The sequence below is a fragment of the Rhincodon typus genome, chromosome 10, assembly GCF_021869965.1.
Source record: "Rhincodon typus isolate 14 chromosome 10, sRhiTyp1.1, whole genome shotgun sequence".
Lineage (NCBI taxonomy): Eukaryota > Metazoa > Chordata > Chondrichthyes > Orectolobiformes > Rhincodontidae > Rhincodon > Rhincodon typus.
In genome coordinates this window covers 79,724,061-79,746,674 of record NC_063341.1, presented here as the reverse complement: position 1 = coordinate 79,746,674, position 22,614 = coordinate 79,724,061, and the positions used below count along the sequence as shown (strand labels likewise).

The 22,614-nt window shown below is 43.5% G+C and overlaps 1 protein-coding gene across 2 annotated transcripts in view; it reads right to left on the bottom strand.

Moving 5' to 3' along the window:
* The window catches only part of erich3 (glutamate-rich 3), a 70,959-nt gene that overhangs the window by 47,951 nt on the left and 394 nt on the right, over nucleotides 1-22,614 (bottom strand). For both annotated transcript variants that reach the window (XM_048602412.1, XM_048602413.1), the window contains exon 2: nucleotides 4,927-5,020. In XM_048602412.1, the coding sequence (XP_048458369.1) occupies nucleotides 4,927-5,020 (94 nt within the window). The remainder of the gene's footprint in view (nucleotides 1-4,926; nucleotides 5,021-22,614) is intronic.

The window sequence follows — 22,614 nt, the reverse complement described above, 5'->3', positions numbered from 1 at the left end:
AGCGAACCTGGGGGTGAACAGTGACAGTGGGATAAATACCTGAGGAGTGGGGTCAGTGAGAGCGAACTTGGAGCTCAATCTAGAAGCAGAACTGTGGAGACGAAGTCTCGACTCAAAAAGTGACCCAGGATTGGCTGCTCAGGAACCAGGTTTGCAGATTGAGTGAGTTGTGTGTAGAGAGAGATAAAATACTTACATTTTGTAGGTGTTGTCTGTTAGGAAAAGAAAGCGGGAGTGAGACTGGAGTTTGGTGACAAGTGGGTAAGGTTGTCTATTTAGTTCCTGGATTATGGCCTGTCATTGATAAAGTTGATTTTGTCAGTAAGGTTCACAATGGCAGGAGAACTCAGCCCCATGGAATGCTCCTCCTGTAAAACGCGGGAAATCAGGGACACTTCCATCACCATGGTGACTCCGTGTCCAGGAAATGTGTTCAGCTGCAGGTCCTGATTTGCTTCATGGAACAGCTGGAGCTGTGGATGGACTCACTATGGAGTATCCATGAGGCTGAGGATGTTGTGGAAAGCATGTTTAGTGAGCTGGTCACACCACCAGTAAGGGCTACACAGACAGAGAAGAATTGGCTGACCACCAGGAGAATGAGTAAGTGTGGGCAGGCAGTGCAGAAGACCCCTGTGGGCCATTCTTCTCTCAAACAGGGATATCGTGTTGGATACTGTTTTGGGGGGTGGATGTTCTCTCAGGGGAAAGCAGCAGCAGCCACGATTGGCTCTGTTGTACAGCTGGAGGATTGAAGCCTACGTGAGCAGTAGCGATAGGGGACTCAATAGTCAGGGACAGAGGCAGTTCTGTAGCTGTGAGCATGACTCCAGGATGGTGTGTTGCCTCCCTGGTGCCAAGGTCAAGGACGTCTGTGAGCAGGCACAGGATATTCTGAAGGGGGAGGCCCTCCTAGGCCACATGACACTGAGACTAGGAAAAGGAAGACAGTACAGTTAAATACATGGCTAACGAGCTGTGTAGGAGGGAGGGATTCAGATATGTGGATCATTGGGATGTCTTCTGGGGCAGGTGGGACCTCTACAAGTAGGACGGGTTGCACCTAAACTGGAGGGGCACCTACATCCTGGCAGGGCGGTTCGCTAGTGCCACTCAGGACGATTTAAATAGTGTGGCGGGGGGCGGGTGGAACCAGAGAGGTAGGTTCTAAACAATTAAATTGATCCAGGAGGAGTATGAGATTAAGGCCAGTAACACTAAGAGAAAGAACAGACAGGAGAGATTACTGAACACAGCACACAGGCATCTTGAAGTGTGTTTGTTTTAATGCAAGGAGTATGACATGTAAGGTAGATAAACTGATAGCCTGGGTTAATAGATAAATAACTATGACGTTGCAGCTTCACAGAGATTCGGTTGAGAGAGGGACAAGACTGGCAGCTTAACGTTCCAGGATTTAGATGTTTGAGGTGAGATAGAGAGGGATGTAAAAGAGGTGCAGGAGTTGCATTACTGATCCCAGCTGTAATGACGGAGGGCACCTCGGAGGGCCCATCCAGCAAGGCATCATGGGTAGATCTCTGGAATAGGAAGGATGCAATCACTTTGATGGGAATGTACTACAGGCTTCCCAACAGGCAGCAGGTGACAGAGGAACAGATGTGCGGACAGATTATGGAAAAATGTGAAAACAACACAGTTGGTGATTTTATCTTGCACTATATTGACTGGGACTTGCTTAGTGCCAGGGTCTTAGATGGGTTAGAATTTGTTAGGTATGTCAAGGGTGGTTTTTTTGAAACAATATGCAAATCGTCCAACCAGAGAAGGGGCCCTACGAAACGTCTGTGGAACAACAAACCAGCTCGGTGAGCCAACCAACCTCAACACCCACAACCCGAGCTACAGATCTACTCCAAAACCTTAAAGGGGCCCTACGTGTCCTGGTCTTGGGGAATGAGCCTGACCTGGTGATTGAAGTTTTAATGGGGGAGCATTTCGAGAACACTGACCATAATTCGGCAAAGTTTTAAGTTAATTACGGATAAGGATAAGAATAAGAATAGTCCTCAGGTGAATGTACTAAACTTGGGGGAGGCTAACTACCACAATATTCAGCAGGAACTGCAGAATGTAGATTGGGGACGGCTGTTTGAGGGTAAATCCACATCTGGCATCTTTTAAAGGTGAGTTTATTAGAGTTCAGGACTGGAACGTACCTGTGAAAATGAAGGATAAGGATGACAAGATTCAGGAACCTTGGATGACTGGACAAATTGAGAGAGTGAATCAAAAAGAGAAAGGAGGCACACATAAGATTTAGGAAACTGAAGACAGACAGAGTCCTGAAAGAAACCAATGATAGCAGGAAAGAACTCAAACAAGGAATTAGGAGGGCTAATTTCCCTGTTACCGTAGGGATAATCCGGGAAATTACACGCTGGTCAGTGAACCCTACGTCAGTGGTAGGGAAATTATTGGAGAAGATCTTTAGGGGTAGGATTGATTCACATTTGGAAAATATGAACTTATTAGTTATAGGCAGCATGGCTTTGTGCAGGAAAGGTCATGCCTCACTAACTTCATTGAGTTTTTTGAGGAAGTGACAAAGATGATCGATTAGAGCAGGGTAGTAGGTAGTAGACCTACAAGGTCCCTCATGGCAGACTGATACAGGTTGACATCACATGGGATCCGTGGTGAGTTGGTAAGATGGATACAGAATGAGCTTAGTCATAAAAGACGGAAAGGAGATGTGGAAGGGTGTTTTAGAGACTGGAGATCTGTGACCAGTGGTGTTCCACAGGAATCAGTGCTGGGACCCCTGTTGTTTGTAATATATATAAATATAAATGATTTGGAAGAGAACGTAGGTGGCCTGAATTGTAAGTTAAAAAGATTAGGGAAGCTGCAGATAGTAAGGAAGATTGCTACAGGATATAGCAGGATATTTATAGGCTAAAGAATTGGGCAGAGAAATGGCAGATGGAGTTTAATTCAGAAAAACGTGAGGTAACGCATCTTGGATGATCCAATGTAGGAGGGACATATACATAAATGGCAGAACTCATAACAGCATCAATATACTGAGCGCTCTAGGCATAAAGGTCCACAGTTCCTTGAAAGTAAGTAGATAAAGTGGTCAAGAAGGCATATAACCTGCTTGCCTTCGTCGGTCAGGGCATAGTGTATAAGAATTGGCAAGTCATGTTGCAGCTGTACAGAACTTTATTAAGGCCACATTTTGAATATTGAGTATGGTTCTGGTTGCTATACAACCAGAAGGATGTGGAGCTTTAGTCAGGGAATAGAAACAGTCTACCAGGATGTTGCTGGTTTGGAAGGTTTTTTTAATTCATTCATGGTATATGAGCATCACTGGCTAGGCCAGCATTTATTGCCCATCTCTAATTGCCCATAGGGTAAGTGTCAACCACATTGCTGTGGGTCTGGAGTCACATGTAGGTCAGACCAGGTAAGGATGGCAGTTTCCTTCCCTAAAGGACATTAGTGAACCAGATGGGTTTTTCTAACAATTGGCAATGGTTTCATGGTCATCATTAGACTCTTAATTCCATATTTTTTATTGAATTCAGATTCCACCATCTGCTAGTGTGGGATTTGAACCGGGTCCCCAGAACATTAACTGCATCTCTGGGTTAACAGACCATAGATAATACCATGAGACCATCACTTCCCTGAATTAGCTATGAGGAGAGATTGGAACAACTTGGTTTGTTTTCACTTGAGTATCAAAGGATGAGGGTTGGCCTGATAGAAGTTGACAAAATTATGAGAGGCATGGATTGAATGGATAGTTGGAGTCTTTCTCCCAGGGTAGAAATGTCAATTACTAGGAGACATGGGGTTAAGGTAAAAGGGGGTACATTTAAAGGAGATGCATGAGGCAAGTTTTTTTTACACAAGAGGGTGTTGGTGCTTGGAATGTGCGGCCAATGGAGGTGGAGAAGGCAGATACAATTGCAACGTTTGATAAGCATCTTGATGGCTATATGAATAGGCAGGGAATAGAAGGCTATGGACCACATAGTGGCAAAAGTTTTTTAGCTTAGAAAGGCATCCTGTGTTGGTACAGTCTTGGTGGGCCAAAGGGTCTGTTTCTGTGCTGTACTGTTCTTTAGTGATGCATTTTTGCTGCACTGAGATCCACAGCAGAATATCAATCACAGCTTTATATGAATACATAACTTGTGGAATCCAAACTGTAGGCTGGGATGTCAGGTGGCAGAGGGGAAATACTCCCACTTGTTCTCAGAAACAGTCTTTGTTATTCATTGAATAAAGATTTTAAAACATTATTAAAGATCATGCAGGTGCTGCCACCATCCCAGTAGAGTACACTGCTATATTCCACCAAGGCAGGGCAAAAGGCTTTTTCTACCATTCCTGTGACACTTCAGTTTAGTTGCTCTGAAAGACTCTCAAACCTTTTACTTCTGATGCCTGAAAAATGCAGCAACAAAACATTGTTCATCTCATCATTCGCCCAATCCCCAGCAGGGTTCATTGATGCTTTAAAAATGGTGGCTCTGCTGTTGATGCAGGGCCTGGGACAAGTGGCTACATCAGGGCCAGGGGCTCTAGGAGCCCCCACTGTGCTTGGGTTGGGCGTGGGAGTCCCAACCAGGGGCAGCAGCTGGGGCACGTGCTCTCTGCCCCTGGCATCAGGTGGCTGAGCAGACATCATCATACCATACCCTTTGTCAGTGTTTTGTGGGGGATTAGACTTCTGAGGCTGGAATGTAAAATAAATTCCATTGATTGCTGTGATTGCTCAATAACTCCATTAACGTTGGATCATGTGACAATCAGGAGTGAGTGAAAGGGATCTGGGCAATTTCCCACAGATGAGCTTGTTGATAATTAGGGTGGGGGTAACGGGACAGTTCAAAGCTGGGAGGATCATGAAAGAATCACCGAACAGTGAGGTTATCTCACACCTACCAATCCAGCTCGCTGAAGGTGTCTCCGGATCCTTGTGTTGTTGAAATATCCTGTCAGGTGCTTGTCCGTCAGGCTGTTGTAGGTAGCCAGTGGTCTGTAAGAATGTATTGTAGCGTTAGGCTTTTGAAATCATCCAGGGTGCTGCTCAGAGTATAACTAATGAACATTCACTCCCTCCACCACTGAAACTCAATACACACTGCTGCTACTTTCTGCAAGATGTACTGCAGCAACTCACTAAGGCTCTCTCCTCAGCAGCTTCCAAACCCTCTACAAGGACAAAGGTAGCAGATACTGGGAACACCACCACTTGCAAGTTCCCCTCCAAGTCACTCACCATTCTGACGTGGAAATATATCGCTGTTTCTTCAGTGTTGCTGGGTCAGTATCCTAGAACACTCTACCTAACAGCATTGCTGGTGTCCCTACATCACAACAACTGCAGCAGTTCACAAGGGTAACTAGAGGTGGACAATAAATGTTGGCCCAGCCAGCGATGATCACATCCCTTGAATGAAGAAAAATAAACAACTTACCTAACTACAGTGTACAACAGCTCTGATGAAAGACCACAAAGCTGAAACATCAAGTCTGTTTCCTTCTGCACAATTGCTGCCACATCTGCTGAGATTTGTAGCATTTTCTGTTACTGTATCATAAAACAGTACCCTCTTCTGCTGCGTGAGGGAAGTAGTATTATTTATTATTTATTTTAGATGGGTTATTGCCCATGATAACCCCCCATGAGGAGGAAATTACAGAGATACAACCAATGTCCTTCCACCTGCCAGTAAAATCATGACTGGACCTCCTCCTGCTAACCGAAACACGTCCTGCACTGCAAATTTCTGGTTGACAGCAGGAAATTGCGTTTATTAAAGGCTGTGTGGTGTTCCATTGCATTGGAACATGCAATGTAAATGTTTCCCATGGGAATTTCAATGCTAAAATTCAATACCAATATATGAATGCTGCCAGTCATACTACCAAGTGACATTATGATAGTAATTCCATGTTACTGCAGCTCGTGGGGAAACAGCATTTGCTGACCACAATTAAAGATCACTTTCAACGCTGATGAAACCACAATCTCAATGAGATTTTATGAATGCTGCTTCTTCAGGCCAGACGGGTCTGCTAAAATTTGTGCAAGGTGTTTCTACACAACCTGGGGAGGATAAAGGTACTCTTTTAGTCGGAGGGTCAGTGCAGAGGGAGCGCCGCACTGTCGGAGGGTCAGTGCAGAGGAAGCGCCGCACTGTCGGAGGGTCAGTGCAGAGGGAGCTTGGGTTCTCAGTACTGCCCTTCTAACATGACAGCACTCTTTCAGTACTGACCCTGTAACAGTACTCCCTTACTAACGTCCCTCTAACAGTTAACTGTTAGACTAGGAATGTCATTTTGTACTTCTTTCATACATTTCTAATTTCTTGAACCCATGATGATTTGACTCAGGCATATGTGCCAAGATGTAGAAGATTGTTCTTGAAACAAGACAATAACAAATAGACTATTATTAATGTTTACAATGCTGTGTAATACATGGAAAATGGCAACACTCTCAATTGGTGAATTATTCTCTTTGAACCCTGCATTCTGTACAAGTTGCTACATGTTGAATTTGTCCCACACTACTGGCAGCAAGACAACTAGACAATACCACCAACTTCCTTAGAATCTTGGCAAACACTATCCATTGATGGAGATTACTGACTATTCAAAGAAATACAGTTCGTAGAAATAGCAAGTAAAGTCACAATGTGTTGAATGCTGTTTTTCAGTAATAGGTGATATTCTGTAAAGTTAAAGTGAGGTAAACTTCTCATTGCCCGTTTCTTAACACACATCAATTTCACTGAACTACTCGCGCTCCTGTTGTTAATGAAATTCTCAAATCTCTCCATTTTTTCATTTCTCCCCATCTCTTTAATCACCCCCTGCCCCTCATCCCTTCAATATCTTTGCAGGTATCTAATTCTGGTCAGCTACATATCACTGATTTTAGTCACTCACCAATGTCGGATTTGCCTTCTGCTGCCTAGACCCCAAGCTCAGCTGACCCTCCTGTAAAGACCACACCTTTTTAATTTCCTTTACACTGGACTGCGGACCCAAATTGGAAAATGATACTGTTGTAAATCGAGGACTAGGAAAGAACTGCTTCGCTTTTAAAGACAAGTTACTGGAAATCATAAAGATTGCGTTTACACTGCACGTTTGTCCAAGCAGCGGTTTGTGCAAAGCAAGTTTCGCCCAGAGGCAGATTGCTGATTGGTTTGTGCAGTCAGGACCGGTTGTGGAGGCCAGGCATCATCAGAATGACAACTGCTCTCTGATTGGCTCCTAAGCAGGTAGACACTGTGGGTGACCAATACAGAAACAGAAGTCTCCAGACTGCAAGAGACAGTGTCTCCCTTTTTCTTTCTCTGAAGTCAAAGGTCATGAAGTGAAAGATAGTTAATCTTTTTCACCATTTGCTTTAAACTGTTGACTCTAATCAGTTGCTGAAAGATTAAATAATAAGCATGTCAACTGAAGCACTGTGTCTTCAGCAAAGAACTGAATGGATCTGAAAATAAACAGATTGGAGATTAGAAGGATTTGGAAGAAGCAAAAGAGACACCTCATCAAATCCTGTGGACCAGTCCTATTGAATTGTGTTTTCCTTAGTAATTTTCCCCCATTCTTCAAACCCATGTTTGTTTGTCTGCATATGTGTGTAGAAAGGGTTAAGAGGGGGTTATAGTTAAACTAGAAGAAATAGAAGTCGCTCATTCATACTTTGTTTTCCTGCAGTTAGAACTGAAGTCTTTTTAGTTTCCTGTTAAATACTTTCTGTTTTGGTAGATTCTGTTAGCTTCAGTCCAACATACAGGTAAATTGAGGAACTCTGACTAATTTGATTAAATCTTCCATTCTTGTGAAAGGCAGGGCTTGAGCCTCAACACTGTCTCCAAAGTGGATTGTGATCGTCTCCAAATCTCTCCATCATTCCATCCTTTCTCTTGTCCTTTGGGATGCTGCTCATAACTAAATGCTTTAACCAGGCCCCACCTATCTTAATAAACGGTCATGTTGTTCAGTCCCAAATTGTGTTTGGTGATTCATCCTGTGAAGCTTGGGATTATTCACTGCATGAAAGGCAATATGAAAGCAAACATGTAAATGTCGATTAAATGGCTAGATACAAGTTAGATCATAGGAAGATAGAAGCAGGAGTAGGCCATTCAACCCCTCGGACATTTTTCACCATTTGATGAGATCATGGCTGATCTGTGGCCTAACCTAATACTTCTGCTTTACGAAGTGTTAAGATAAACAACTGATCCAGTATCCACTGTCATTCATGAAAGAGAGGAAGCACTTGTACACATCTCTCCTGAATGGTCTGGCCCTAATTCTTAAACTATGCCTCCAATTCTTAAACTATGCCTCCAGTTTTAGGATCCCCAACCAGTGGAACAAGTTTATCTTTATCCACCCTGTCTTTTCCTGTTAATATCCTGAAGACTTCGATCAGATCACCCCTTAATCTTCTAAATCCTACAGAAAACACCTAATTTGTACAACATCTCCTCATAACTTAACCTTGAAGTTCAGGTATCATTCTTGTCAACCTACACTGTATTCCCTCCAAGACCAATCTATCCTTCTTAAGATGTAGTGCCTAGATCTGTTTACAGTGCTCCAAGTGGAGTCTAACCAGGTTTTGTGTACAACTACAGCATAACTTCTACATCTTATTACTCCAATCCTTTAGGTTTAATTTGATTGATTCATTTATTGTCATGTGTACCCAAGTACAGTGAAAAGCTTTGTTTATGAGCAGTACACGTAGGTCGTAGTAAGCAAGGATATACAGATCGTAGGTTAAAAAACAAACTAGACAAAGGCATACAGGTTAAGGATCATAAGGTGGAAAAAAAGAGGCACACAGGCTACCTCATACAGGGCATGCTCTGGGAAGATCAATATTAGCAAGATCAGCATATTTGAAATTAGAGAGTCCATTCATCAGTCTACTAATGGCCAAACATTCCATTAGCTTTCTTGATTAATTTCTGCATCTGTTTGTGACATTTTAAATATCTGTGAACCTGAACCCCTAAGTCTCTTTGGGCATTTAACTTAATACTATCTATAAAGTGCCCATATCTGTCCCTTTTCAGTTTTCACTAAATCAGTACAGGTGAAACACACAGTACTAACCCTCAAACATTTCAGAAAATCAATCATGGCTGATACGTTTCTCAACTCCATTCTCCTGCCTTCTCTCTGTAACCCATGATTCCCATTACTAATCACGTACCTATCTATTTCCAGCTCAAATACACTCAATGACTTGGCCTCCACAGCCTTCTGAGGCAATAAATTAAACAGATTAACCACCCTCTAGCTAAAGAAATTCCTCCATCTTAGTTCTAAAGGGTTGTCCCTTCACTGAGACTGTGCCCTTGGGTCCTAGTCTCTCCTATTAGAGGAAACATTTTTTCCTCATCCACTCTAACCAGACCTCTCAGTACTCTGTAAATTTCAATCAGATTCCCCCCCATTTTTCTAAACTCCATCAAGTACAGACTCAGAGTTGTCAGCTGCTCCTTATATTACAAGCCCTTCATCCCAGGAACATTTTTGTGAACCTCTTTTGGCCCCCTCCAATTCCATCACATCCATCCTTAGATATGGGGCCCCAAAACTGCACACAATATTCCAAATGTTATCTGACCAGAAGGTTACATAGCCTCAGCAGGACATCTGTCTTACAATCCAGCCCTTCTTGAAATGAATATTAAAATTGCACTTGCCTTCCTAACTGCCAACTAAACCTGCACGTTAACCTTAAGAGAATCCTGAACAAGGACTCCCAAGTAACTTGTGCTTCAGACTGCCAAATGGTATATGTTTCTATCCTTCCTACCAAAGTGTATAACCTCACAGTTTGCCACATTGTATTCCTTCTGCCACTTCTTAGCCCACTCTCCTAGCCTGTCCAAGTCCTTCTGCAGCCTCCATGCATCCTGTCCCTTCACCTATCTTTGTGTCATCTACAACTTAGCAACAAATGCGGCCATTTGTGCAGATCATTACAGTATAACGTGAATAGTTGTGGTTCCAGCATAGAGCCCTGCAGAACTTCACTAGTCACTGGCTGACATCCTGAAAAAGACTCCTTTATCCCCACTCTCTGCCTTCTGCTGGTCAGCCAATCCTCTCTCCATGCCAGTACCTTACCCCTAACTTCATGGGCTCTTATCTTATTTAGCAGCCTCCGATGCAGCCTTGTCAAAGGCCTTCTGGAAATGCATATAGATCACGTCTACTAGATCTCCTGTCTAACTTGGTTGTGTCCTCCTCAAAAAATTAGAACAGATTTGTCAGGCATGACCTTCACTTGACGAAGCCCTATTTTATCACACACTTCCAAGTACTCCATAACTTCATCCTTAATAATGGACTCTAAAATCTTACCAATGACTGATGTCTTTTGCTAACTGACCTATAGTTTCCATCTTCTGCCTCCCTCCCTTCTTAAACATGGGTGTTACATTAGCCATTTTCCTTCCTCTGGGACCCTCCCCAACTCCAGTGATTCCTGAAAGATCATCACCAATGCATCTACAATCTCCACAGCTATTCCCTTCAGAACTCTGGGGTGTAATCCATGTGGTCCAGGTGATTTATCCCCCTTGGGACCTTTCAGTTTCCCCAGCACCTTGTTCTTAGTGATGGCCACTACATTCACTTCTGCCCCTGACTCGCTTGAAATTCTGATATACTGCTGGTGTCTTCCTGTGAAAATTGATGCAACGTACCTATTCAGTTCCTCTGCCATTTCTTTGTTCCCCCATTACCACTTCTCCAGCCTCATTTTCCAGTGGTCCAATGTCTACTCTTGCCTCTCTCTTATCTTTTATAAAACTAAACAAACTCCTATAATTTTCTTTTATACTACTCGTGAGTTTACTCTCATATTTCATCTTCTCCCCCTTTACTGCTTTTTTAATTGTCCTGTGCTGGTTTTTAAAAATTTCCCAATCCTCTGGCTTCCCACAGATCTTCATCACATTTATGCTTTTTCTTTTGCTTTTATGCTGTCCCTGACTTCTCGTCAGCCATGGTTGCCTCTTTCTTCCCTTTATATGTTCCTCTGTCCTTGTGATAAATTTCTGCTGTGCCTCCTGAATTACCCCCAGAAACTCCTGCCATTGCTGCTCCACTCTCTTCCCTGTTAGGATTCCTTTCCAATCAACTCTGGCCAGCCCCTGCCACAAGTCTTTGTAGTCACCTTTATTCATTGTAATACATTACATCTGATTCCAGCTTTTCCCTCTCACACTGCAGGGTGAATTCTATCATATTATGGTAATTGCCCCCAATGGTTCCTTCACCTTAAACTGCCTCATCACGTCTCATTACACATCACCCAATCCAGTCTGCCTGTTCCCATGTGGGGTCTACCACAAACTGCTCCAAAAAACCAACTCTTAGACGTTCCACAAATTCCCTTACTTGGCATCTGTAACCAACCTGTCTTTCCCAGTCCACCTATACTTTGAAAACCCCCATGATTATTGTAATAGTGCATTTCTTACATACCTATCCTATCTCCTGATTTATTTTCTTCCCCACATCCAAACTACTGCTAGGAGGCCTGTACGTAACTCCCATCAGGGTCTTTTTATCCTTTGCGGTCTCTCAACGCAATCCACACAGATTCTACATTTTCCCACCCTATATCTCTTCTTGCTATCAATTTGGTTTCATTTCTTACTAACAAAACAACCTTGCTTCCTCTATCCACACGCCTGTCCTATCAATAGATTGCATATCCTTTGACAGTTCGTTCCCAGCCCTGATCCCTTTGCAGCCACATCTCTTTGATGTCCACACCATCATACTCACAAATTTCAATCTGTGCTCCAAGCTCATTTACCTTGTTTCATATACTGCATGTATTTAAGTACAAAACCTCCAGTCCTGCATTGATTGCCCCCCTTCTCATTGCTGTCATCTTATCTGCCGTGCGTGAAGTTCTATTTCTGACCATTTCCATACTCTCCATCTGATTACTTAACCCGTTCACACCCCACTATTTAAAGTCTTTAATGTAATTGATCTAATTGACAGTGTAACTATCTTGTGGGGGCAAACGGCCTCTACCTGTTCATATCATTACAGAAAGGTCCTGCTGATCAATCATCAAATATTTCCCATTACAGGAAATAAAGAACTCACATGCAGAAATCCTGATGACAATAGCTTTATGACAAATACTGGCTGGATAACCAACCAGAAACAGTCAAGGTTAAATAGAGTCATAGAGTAATACAGCATGGAAACAGGCCCTTCAGCCCAAACTGGTCCATGCTGACCATGGTGCCCACTTAGCTAGTTCCAATTGCACGCATTTGATCCATATCCCTCTAAACCCTTCCCCATCCATGTACCTATCCAAATGTTTTTTAAATGTTACTATTGTACCTGCCTCAACCACTTTCTCTGGCAGCTCATTTCATATACACACCACCCTCTGTGTAAAGAAGTTGCCCCTCAGGTCCTTTTGAAATCTATCCCCCCTCACATTAAACCTATGCCCTCTAGTTTTCAATTCCCCATCCCTGGGAAAAAGACTATATGCATTCATCCTATCTATGCTCCTCATGATTTTATGCACCTCAATAAGGTCACTCCTCATTCTCCTACATTCCAAGGAATAAAGTCCTATCCTGGCCAACCTCTCCCTTTAACTCAGGCCTACTAGTCCCAGCAACATTCTCATAAATATTCTTTGCACACTTTCCAGTTTAACTATGAGATAACAAGGTGTAGAGCTGGATGAACACAGCAGGCCAAGCAGCATCAGAGGAGCAGGAAGGCTGTTTAACTATGTCCTTCCTATAACAGGGTGACCAAATCTGTACACAATACTCCAAGTGTGGCCTCACCAACGACTTTCACGACTGTAACATAACGTCCCAACTCTTATACTCAATGCCTCGACCGATGAAGGCCAGCATGCGAAATGCCTTCTTCACCACCCTGTCTACCTGTGACGCTGCTTTCAACAAACTAATAAACAACTGCACCTCCCAGTCGCGAACCATTTCAACTCCCCCTCCCATTCCTCAGACAACATGTCCATCCTGGGCCTCCTGCAGTGCCACAACGATGCCACCCGAAGGATGCAGGAACAGCAACTCATATTCCGCTTGGGAACCCTGCAGCCCAATGGTATCAATGTGGATTTCACAAGCTTCAAAATCTCCCCTCCCCCTACCGCATCCCAAAACCAGCCCGGCTCATCCCCTGTCTCATCCCCGGCCTCCCTAACCTGTCCTTCCTCTCACCTATCCCCTCCTCCCACCTCAAGCCCCACCCCCATTTCCTACCTACTAACCTCATCCCGCCCCCTTGACCTGTCCGTCCTCCCTGGACTGACCTATCTCCTCCCTACCTCCCCACCTACACTCACCTTTACTGGCTCCATCCCCGCCTCTTTGACCTGTCTGTTTCCTCTCCACCTATCTTCTCCTCTATCCATCTTCTATCCGCCTCCCCTTCTCTCCCTATTTATTTCAGAACGCCCTTCCCCTCCCCCATTTCTGATGAAGGGGCTAGGCCCGAAACGTCAGCCTTCCTGCTCCTATGATGCTGCTTGGCCTGCTGTGTTCATCCAGCTCTACACCTTGTTATCTATATACTCGTACTCCTAGGTCCCTCTATTCAACAACACTCCTCAGGGTCTTACCATTTACTGCATAAGTCCTACCTTGGTTTGACTTTCCAAAGTGCAACACTTCACACCTATCTATATTGAACTGCATTGCCAATCCTCTGTCCACTTTCCCATCTGATCAAAGTCCCTCTATAATTTTTGACAACCTTCCTCGCTATCAATGATATCTCCTAGTTTTGTATCATCCACAAATTTACTGATCATGCCTTGTACATTCACATCCAAATCATTTATGTAAATAACAAATAACAAAGATCCCAGCACTGACCCCTGTGGCACACCACTAGTCACAGGCCTCCAGTCCAAGAATCAACCTCCTACCATCGAGCCAATTTTGAATCCAATCAGCTAGATCTCCCTGGATCCAATGCGACCTAACTTTCATGACTAGCCTGTTGTGTGGGACCTAGTCAAAGGCCTTACTAAAGTCCATATAGACAACATCCACTGCTCATCCATCCTCTTGGTTACCTCTTCGAAAAACTCTAAAAGATTTGTCAGACATGACTTCCCGTGCACAAATCCATGCTGACTATCCCTAATCAGACCTTGACTATCCAAATGTGGTTGATCCTGTCCCTCAGTATCCTCTCCAATAACTTGCCTACCACTGATGTCAGGCTCACTGGCTTGTAGTTCCCTGGCTTGTCTTTGTTACTTTTCTTAAGCAATGGAACAACATTAGCCACCCTCCAGTCTTCTGGAACTTCACCAGTGGCTAAAAATCTCTGCAAGGTCCTCTGCAATTTCTTCCCTAGCCTCCCACAAAATCCGAGGATGGAATTGGTCAGGCCCATGGGATTTATCCACCCTAATGTGCTTTAAGGCTGCAAACATCTCCTCTCTGGTAATGTGTATGCGGTCCGAAACACCTCCGCTTGTTTCACTTATTTCCTCAGCATCCATGATTCTCTCCTCGGTAAACACTGAGGAGAAACATTCATTAAAAATCTCCCTCATCTCCTGTGGCTCCACACATTGATGGCCATGCTGATCTTTAAAAGGGACCTATTTGCTCCCAAGCCACCCTCTTACTCTTAATACAGCTATAGAACCTCTTGGGATTATCTTTAACCTTGTTTGCCAGATCCATCTCATACTCTCTTTTTGCTCTTCTAATTTCCTCCTAAGCATGCTCCTACATTTTTTATAGCCATCTCGGGTTTCACTTGAGCCTGATAGCTTAAACCCAATGTCTGCCTTCTTCTTTTTCCTGTCCAGAGTCTCAATATCCCTCGTCAGCCAGGGATCCTTAAACCTGCCAGCTTTTCCCTTCACCCTAACAAGGACATACTGTACTTCTTGTTCTCACACTTTTAGAGGTCTCCCACTTGCCAGTCGTTCCTTTTCCTTCAAACAGACTCACCCAATCGACTTCTGCTAGATCCTGCCTAATGGCCCCAAAATTGGCCCTGCTCCAGTTCAGCACCTTAACCTGTGGACCTGTCTATCTTTTTCCATAACTATGTTAAAACTAAGAGAGTTATGGTCACTGGATCCAAAGTGCTCTCTAACTGACTTCAGTCACTTTCCCACCTCGTTTCCCAAGAAGAGATCCAGCGTTGCACCCTCCCGAGTAGGGCCCTCTACATTTTGATTTAGGAAACTTTCTTGGACACATTTGACAAATTCCACCCTGTCCGGGCCTTTTACACTCTGGGTGGCTCAGTCAATACGGGGGAAATACTACTACAATCACTACTCAGTTATTCCTACAGGTATCTGCAATCTCTCTACACATCTGCTCCTTTAGTACCCGCTGGCTCTTTGGGGGTCTATACTACAGTCCCAACAGAGTGACCATCCCCTTACTGTTTCTAAGTTCTACCACTGGCCTCATTTGATGATCCCTTAAGAATATCCTCTCTACAAACTGTTGTTAAGTTCTCCCTTATCAAAAGGGCAACTGCCCCTCCTCCCTTACTTATACTTCTGTCAAGCCTGCATCGTGTGGTTAAAATGTTGGTTTATATGGTCTGGCCATATACCTCTTTAACCAGCAATTTAGAAATATAGATACATAGAAAATATGTAAGCCATTTGGCTGTTTGAGCCTATTCTACCGTTCAATATAACAATGATTCATCATCCAGCTCAGTCCTGCTTTCTCCCAACACTCTTTGATCTCTCTAGCCCCAAGAACTATGTCTATCTCCTCTCTGAAAACGTTCAATGTCTTGGACTGAAACACTTTCTGTGGCAGAGAATTCCACAGGCTCATCACTTTCTGGGTGAAGACATTTCTCCCCTACCTCAGTCCTAAATGGCCTACCCCATAAACTGTGAGTCTGCATGCAGGTGCAGTCGCAGTGAAGATGACAAATGGACTGTTAGCCTTAATTTGTTTTGATGTGTATTAGGGCATTGTGAGGGGGCGAAAGGTGGTATAGAAATGTATGGTGTTTTTAAGAGAAAATTCTTTCAGATACATTCGCAAGTTGCCAAATGAAAAATCCATTGTGTTCATTCTGCTGCACAGAATCGTGTTCTGAAGAGCCATTTATTTTCTCCATAAATCAGAAAGTGATACAGCTCAGAGAATGAGCGACCTGTGCTGAAACAGGCTCAGCCGACCTGATAACAAGGGCTGTTTCCAGGATGTTAAATGGTAAGATGGAAAATTAATCTCTTTCATCCATACAACAAATGTGAGTGACTAATGAAGCATTAAAGGTATGAGCTTTGGATGGGATTGTTCCCCAATCAAATAGTTGATTGAAAAAAAACCACAAACGGGGGTTAAGATTCAGACTAATATATTGCCCTTTGGAGGTTTCAGCACTGTAAATCAGGAGTGAAACAACTCCACAGAGGCTGGTATTTCTGTCACAGAGTCACCCTTTATTCACATGTGGCAAGTCCTTGACACTAATCCAGCTTCCTCAGAGCCAGCTCTCAGAGTGAATAAAATATCTGTGACTCTTGTTTATATCTGTCAGCCAGGGTTCCCTGATTGGACAAGATTAACAACCCCAATCAGGGAACTCATTCTATGAGGTCGACCTGGCTGACCTCGTTACAATCACAACAAGTAGCTGTTATTCTTTCCCTCACAGGCACAGCAGACCAAACCACTCCACGAGCTGATTCCACCATCTAATTAAATCATTGCTGATCATCACCACAATTTCATTGAGCTGTTTTAGTTTCATTGCCCATATCACCTTCAACAAAGAAAAGGCCTATGCAGGTATGCATCTCCAAAAACATTTAATCCAATTTAAAATGCTTCCTGAGATGCTGAAAGGCATGATATAAATGCAGATCTGTATTCTTAATAGTTAATGGTTTAATCCATAGATAGCTCGACTGTTGCCAGGAGTAAATGCCATAAGAACACAAGGGTCTGCCCTGAAACTTTCAATTGAGCCTGAGGCTCAACAGGTTTTATGGAAAGTAAGTTTGTACAGAATAGTTGCCCAAATTGAAATTTTGATTTCAAGTTCTGATTCTAAATTGTCTCTTAATAAAGATGGTCATTCCCTGGCACTTGTGTGCAATGCACTTGTCGTGTTAAAATAAAACTAAGAATTGTGGATACTGGAGATCTGAAACAAGCATAAAACAGAAATTGCTGCAGAAAATCAGCACGGAGAAAATTCAAAACTGCCAGTTCTGAAGAAGAGTCATTGGATTTGAAACATTAATTCTGTTTTCTCTCCATAGATGCTACTCAGGTTCTTCAGCAATTTTTATTTTTGTTTGGGTTATTGTTGCTCATCATCCCAAGTCTGTTGTCCAGAAATTACAGAGACCGCCTCAGAGAATGGCGCTAAATATTAGGCAATCATCAGCAAACATTTCCATTTCTGATCATTTGATGGTGGGTCAGTGCCGCACTGTCAGAGAGTCCATGCTGAGGGAGTGCAGCACAGTCACAGGGTCAGTGCTGAGGGAGGGTCAGTGCTGCGCTGTCGGAGGGGACAGATGAGGAAGTGCTGCACTGTCAAAGGTTTCTTGTTTCTCCTCTTTTAAGATGGTCCTTAAAATCCATAATTGGACCAAGCTTTTGGTCACCTGCCCTTATATTTCCTTTTGCGGCTCGGTCTGAAAGTTTGTTTGATGATCTCTTTGAAGAGCCTAGTGATGTTTTACAGTATTAGTGCAATCTAAATGGAAGTTGATGTTTCTATCTGGTTTGCATAAGAGGCAATGCCTCCAACTAACAGCACTGCAGCTTCTGTACGATACAGAGGGAGAGATGAGAGCTGCGCATAACCTAGTACAGAATGGTGCCGGTGAAATATTTATTTGATGAATCAGCGAACACCAATCAGCTCTATGGTAAATTACCTCGTTGCCAAGAGAACAGGCCAATTATGCAAGTGTCTAACATTACAGTGTCAATTCACTACCTGTCTCGGAGCATTAATAAAATTCTGAAAGGCTGACGTTCATCTATTGTTTCAAAATCGTTTCCACTCTCCCTCCCCTGATTTTGAATTCCAGCCAGAGTTGAAAAGGCAATGATGCTCAAGCTGATTGTAGCTGCTCAAACTGACGGATTAACACTTAATGAATAAATAAGCAGAAAAGAGGTGATTCAGCTCATTAAGCCTCTTCCACCGTGCAATAAGACCAGGTGTAATCTGTATCTGAACTTGATCTGTAATCCGTACTCTCCTTGTCCAATAAAAATCTCACAACCTCAGTTTTTTAATTTTAAAATTCCAATAGCTTCCTGGGGAATGAATTCTGGATTCTCCATGCATGGGAAAGTACTTCCTGATATCGACCTGAACAGTCTGGCTAGTATTTTACTATTCTACCCCTTTGTTCTAGGCCTCTGCCCACATGACAGGAAATAGTTACCCTCAATCTACCCAAACAAATCCTTTAGTTATCTTAAACATTTGTATTAAATCATCCCTTAATCTTCACTATACCTGCTGATCTTTCACTCTGTGTGCTCAGTAAAGGACTGCATTTTGTCATTAAGCCCCTACCTCAATGAAATTCAGGCTCAGTATGATGTTTAACTCTTGTTTCTTTGCTTCTGTATCTATTTCTTTGTGGATGTCCTCTCCCCACTTAAAGCACACTTTCACCTGATCTCTCCCTCTGACCTCTTGCTTCCCCTTGTTCTCTTCATGGGGAACTACTGACATGAAATCAACCTGCTTAATTTCTCTGCTCGCTCACTCTCTCCACTATATCTCCCTCTGAAATTGCTGTACTCCATTCTCTCAGGTCAAACCTTCTGAAAAGGTAGGACTGTTGTCCTCTGGTGTACTGATCATTACCTTGAAGAAACAGTATGCCAACTCCTCCTGCCTCCCTCTGGACCATGAACATCAAGCTATTGTTTATCCCTGTCTTGATTCTATTTGTTTCCCCATTGTCCAATCTCTTCAAACTCATATCATATAGAAACATTCAAACATGAGTATATGGGAACAGGAGGAGGCCATTCAGCCCCTCAAGCCTGTTCCACCGATCAATGGCTGATCTGTGGCCTAATTCCATATGCCTGCCTTTGGCCCATATCCCTTCATACCTTTACTTAACAAAAAATTATCTATCGCAGATTTGAAATTTAACAACTGATCCTGCATCTGCTGCCATTTGTAGTAGAGAAAGCTCCAAACCTCTACCATCCTTTGTGTGTCATTGTACTTTCTAACATCTCTCCTGAATGCTTTGGCCCTAACTCTAGAATTGCCAACCAGGGAAATAGTTTATCAACCCTGTCTTTTCCTGTTAATATCTTGATGGCTTCAATCAGATCATACTTTAACCTCTAAATTCTGGTGAAAACAAGTCTAATTTGAATAATCTCTCTTCATAATTTAACCTTTGAAATCCAGATATCATTTCTGTCCACCTATGTTCTACTCTTTCCAAGGCCAATCAATCCTTCCTAAGGTGCGGTGCGCAGATCAGCTCACAGTGCTCCAACTGGGGTCTAACCAGGGGCTGTGTATAACTGCCACATAACTTGTGCATCCTGTACGCCAGTCATCTAGATATAAAGACCAGCATTCCATTAGCTTTCTTGGTTATTTTCTGCACCTGTTTGTGACATCTAAAAGATTGATGCACCTAACACCCAAGTCTCTCTGGACATCCAGTATATTTAATTTCTTACCATCTAGAAAGTGCCCTTATCTAGCCTTTTTCAGTTCAAAATGAATAACCTCACACTGGCTTAACACTGAATTCCGTCTGTCAGATTTTTGCCCCTTCATTTAGTGTATCAATATTCCTTTGTAATTTACTGCTATCATCAACATGGTCTACAATGCTCCCTGACTTTGTGTCATCAGCAAAATTTGGATATATAACTTATTGTGCCATTAATAAATAATGTAATCATTTACATTATGTACGTAATAATGTTCCTAAGTTGAATGTTCATAAATGAGGGACCCCATACTTCTTTCAATCTAGTCTACTGAATTCACTGCTCACAATGTCGTCTCCTTTCCATTGGCAAGACCAAATACAGATTGGACAACCACTCTGCGGATTGCCACCAATCACTCTGTAAGCATGATTCCCTGTCCTCCCAGTCGCTTGCCATTTCATCATGCCATCTTGTTTTTGTGCTCATTTTCCTCTGATCTGCTGCAGTGCTCTCATGAGGTCATCGTTAGGTCAAACATGGACCAAAGTGTTGAAATCCAGTGGTGACATGAGAGTGACTCTGCATTTAAATAAATTTTTAAGTGATCATGGGTTTGGAAGGTGCGGTCTAAGAAGCCTTGGTGAATTTCTGCAGTGCATCTTGTAGGGAGTACACACTGCTGCTACTGAGCTTCAGTAGTGGAAGGAGTGGATGTTCATGGTTGCTGTGCCAATGAAGTGGGCTGCTCTGTCCTGGATAGTGTCAAACTTCTTGAGTGTTGTTGGAGTTACATGCAGGCAAATGGGAGTATTCCATCACACTCCTGATTTGTACATTGTAGATGGCGGAGGACAGGTTTTGGGGAGTCATGGGACTGCAGAATTACTAGCCGCTGACATAGTCTTGTAGCACTGTATTTATAAAAATAGTCCAGTTCAGTTTCTGGGTGATGGTAACTCCCGGGATTTTGACAGTGGGAGATTCAGTGATTCATTCATACTGAATGTCAAGTGGTGGGTACAATCGAATTTTCTCTTATTGGAATGCTCATTTTTGGCACTTGTGTCAGTGTGAATGATATTAGTCACTTGTCAGCCTAAGCCTGGATACCATCCAGATTCACTTCAGTATGAGTTGTAAATGGTACTGAACATTGTGCAAGCATCAGCAAACATCCCCAGTTCTGACTTTAAGATGGAAGGAAAGTCATTAAAACAGCTGAAGATGGTTGGGCCTAGGACACTACCCTGAGGAACTCCTGCAGAGGTGTCCTGCAGCTGAGATGACTGACCTCCAACAACCACAGCCACAACAGCCATCTTCCTCTGTGCCAGGTATGACTCCAACCAATGGAGAGTTTTCCCAGATTCCCATTAATTTTGTTTGGGATCCCTGATGACACTTGGATGTGTATTGCCTTGATGATTTGAAATGGAAAGGGTAGAGACTAAGGTAATTGTGTCCACATTAATTTCCCTCTCTCCCTTGTTCCTCCAATTTCCCCACATTCCCAACCTCAGCATGGATATATTAAGGGGAAGTCTTGCTTGGCAAATCTGCTGATTTTTTTGAGGATTTAAAATTAGGGGAGCCAGTGGATGTGGTTTACAAAACTGTGTTCTGAGAAAAAAAATCACTGGACCCGAAACATTGCTTTCTGCCACACCTGCTGAGTTTTTCCACAATTTGTTTGTATTTCTGATTTTCAGAATCTGCAATTTTTTCTGTCATATCTCCAAGTTTGCAGATGACACTACACAGGGTGGGAGGGTGAGCTGTGAGCAGAATGCAGAAGAGCTTCAGTGAACCTGAGTTCTGAGGAAGGGTCACCAGACCTGAAATGTTAACTCTGATTTTTTTCTTCACAGATGCTGTATAATATGGATAAATGTGAGGTTATCCACTTTGATGGCCAAATCAACCAGACAAATTATCTTAATGGGGATATATTGGGAAATGCAACAAGGCCTGGGTGTTCTTGTACACCAGTCACTGAAAATATGCATGCAGGTGCAGCATGGATGATGATATCAAATGGTATGTTAAGACTGTAAGAAACTGAAATAGCAATAGGCCGTTTGCGCCCTCAAACCAGCTCACCACTCAATAGGGTCATTCACTGATCCGACATTCCCCGTTCACTTTCCTGCCCATTCCACATAACCCTCGATTCCTCTACTGGTCAAGAATCTATCCATCTCAGCTTTAAATATACATAAGGACTCTGTCCCCACAGCTCTCTGTGATAAGGAGCACTAAAGACTCAAGCCTCAGAGAAGAAATTTCCCCTCATCTGAGCCTTAAGCTGACGTCTTTTAATTCTGAGACTGTGCTTTTGTGCGATGTGGGCATTGCTGGCCCCAAAACCGCCCCACGATCTCCCCCCAGCCCATTACCACCCCCCGTTCCCCCCTCAGCCCATTACCCCCCCACGTTCCCCCCTCAGCCCATTACCGCCCCGCATCCCCCACCCCAGACCCATTACCCCCCATCATTCTCCCTGTCAGCCCATTCATAATATAGAATCATAGAATCTCTACAGTGAGGAATCAGGTCATTCAACCCAACAAGGCCACACCGCCCCTCCAAACTGCATCCCACCCAGACCCATTCCCCTACCCCTACATTTCCCATGTCTAACCCACCTAACGTAAACATCCCTGGACACTATGGGTAATTTAGCACTGACAATCCACCTAGCCTGTACATCTTTGGACTGTGGGAGGAAACCGGAGCACCCGGAGGAAACCCACGCTGACACGGGGAAAATGTGCATTACTCCCAACATCCCCCCACCAGCCCCAACACCGTCCCACATGCCCTCCCCCCCCCACCAGCCCCAACACCGTCCCACATGCCCTCCCCCCCAACACCGTCCCACATG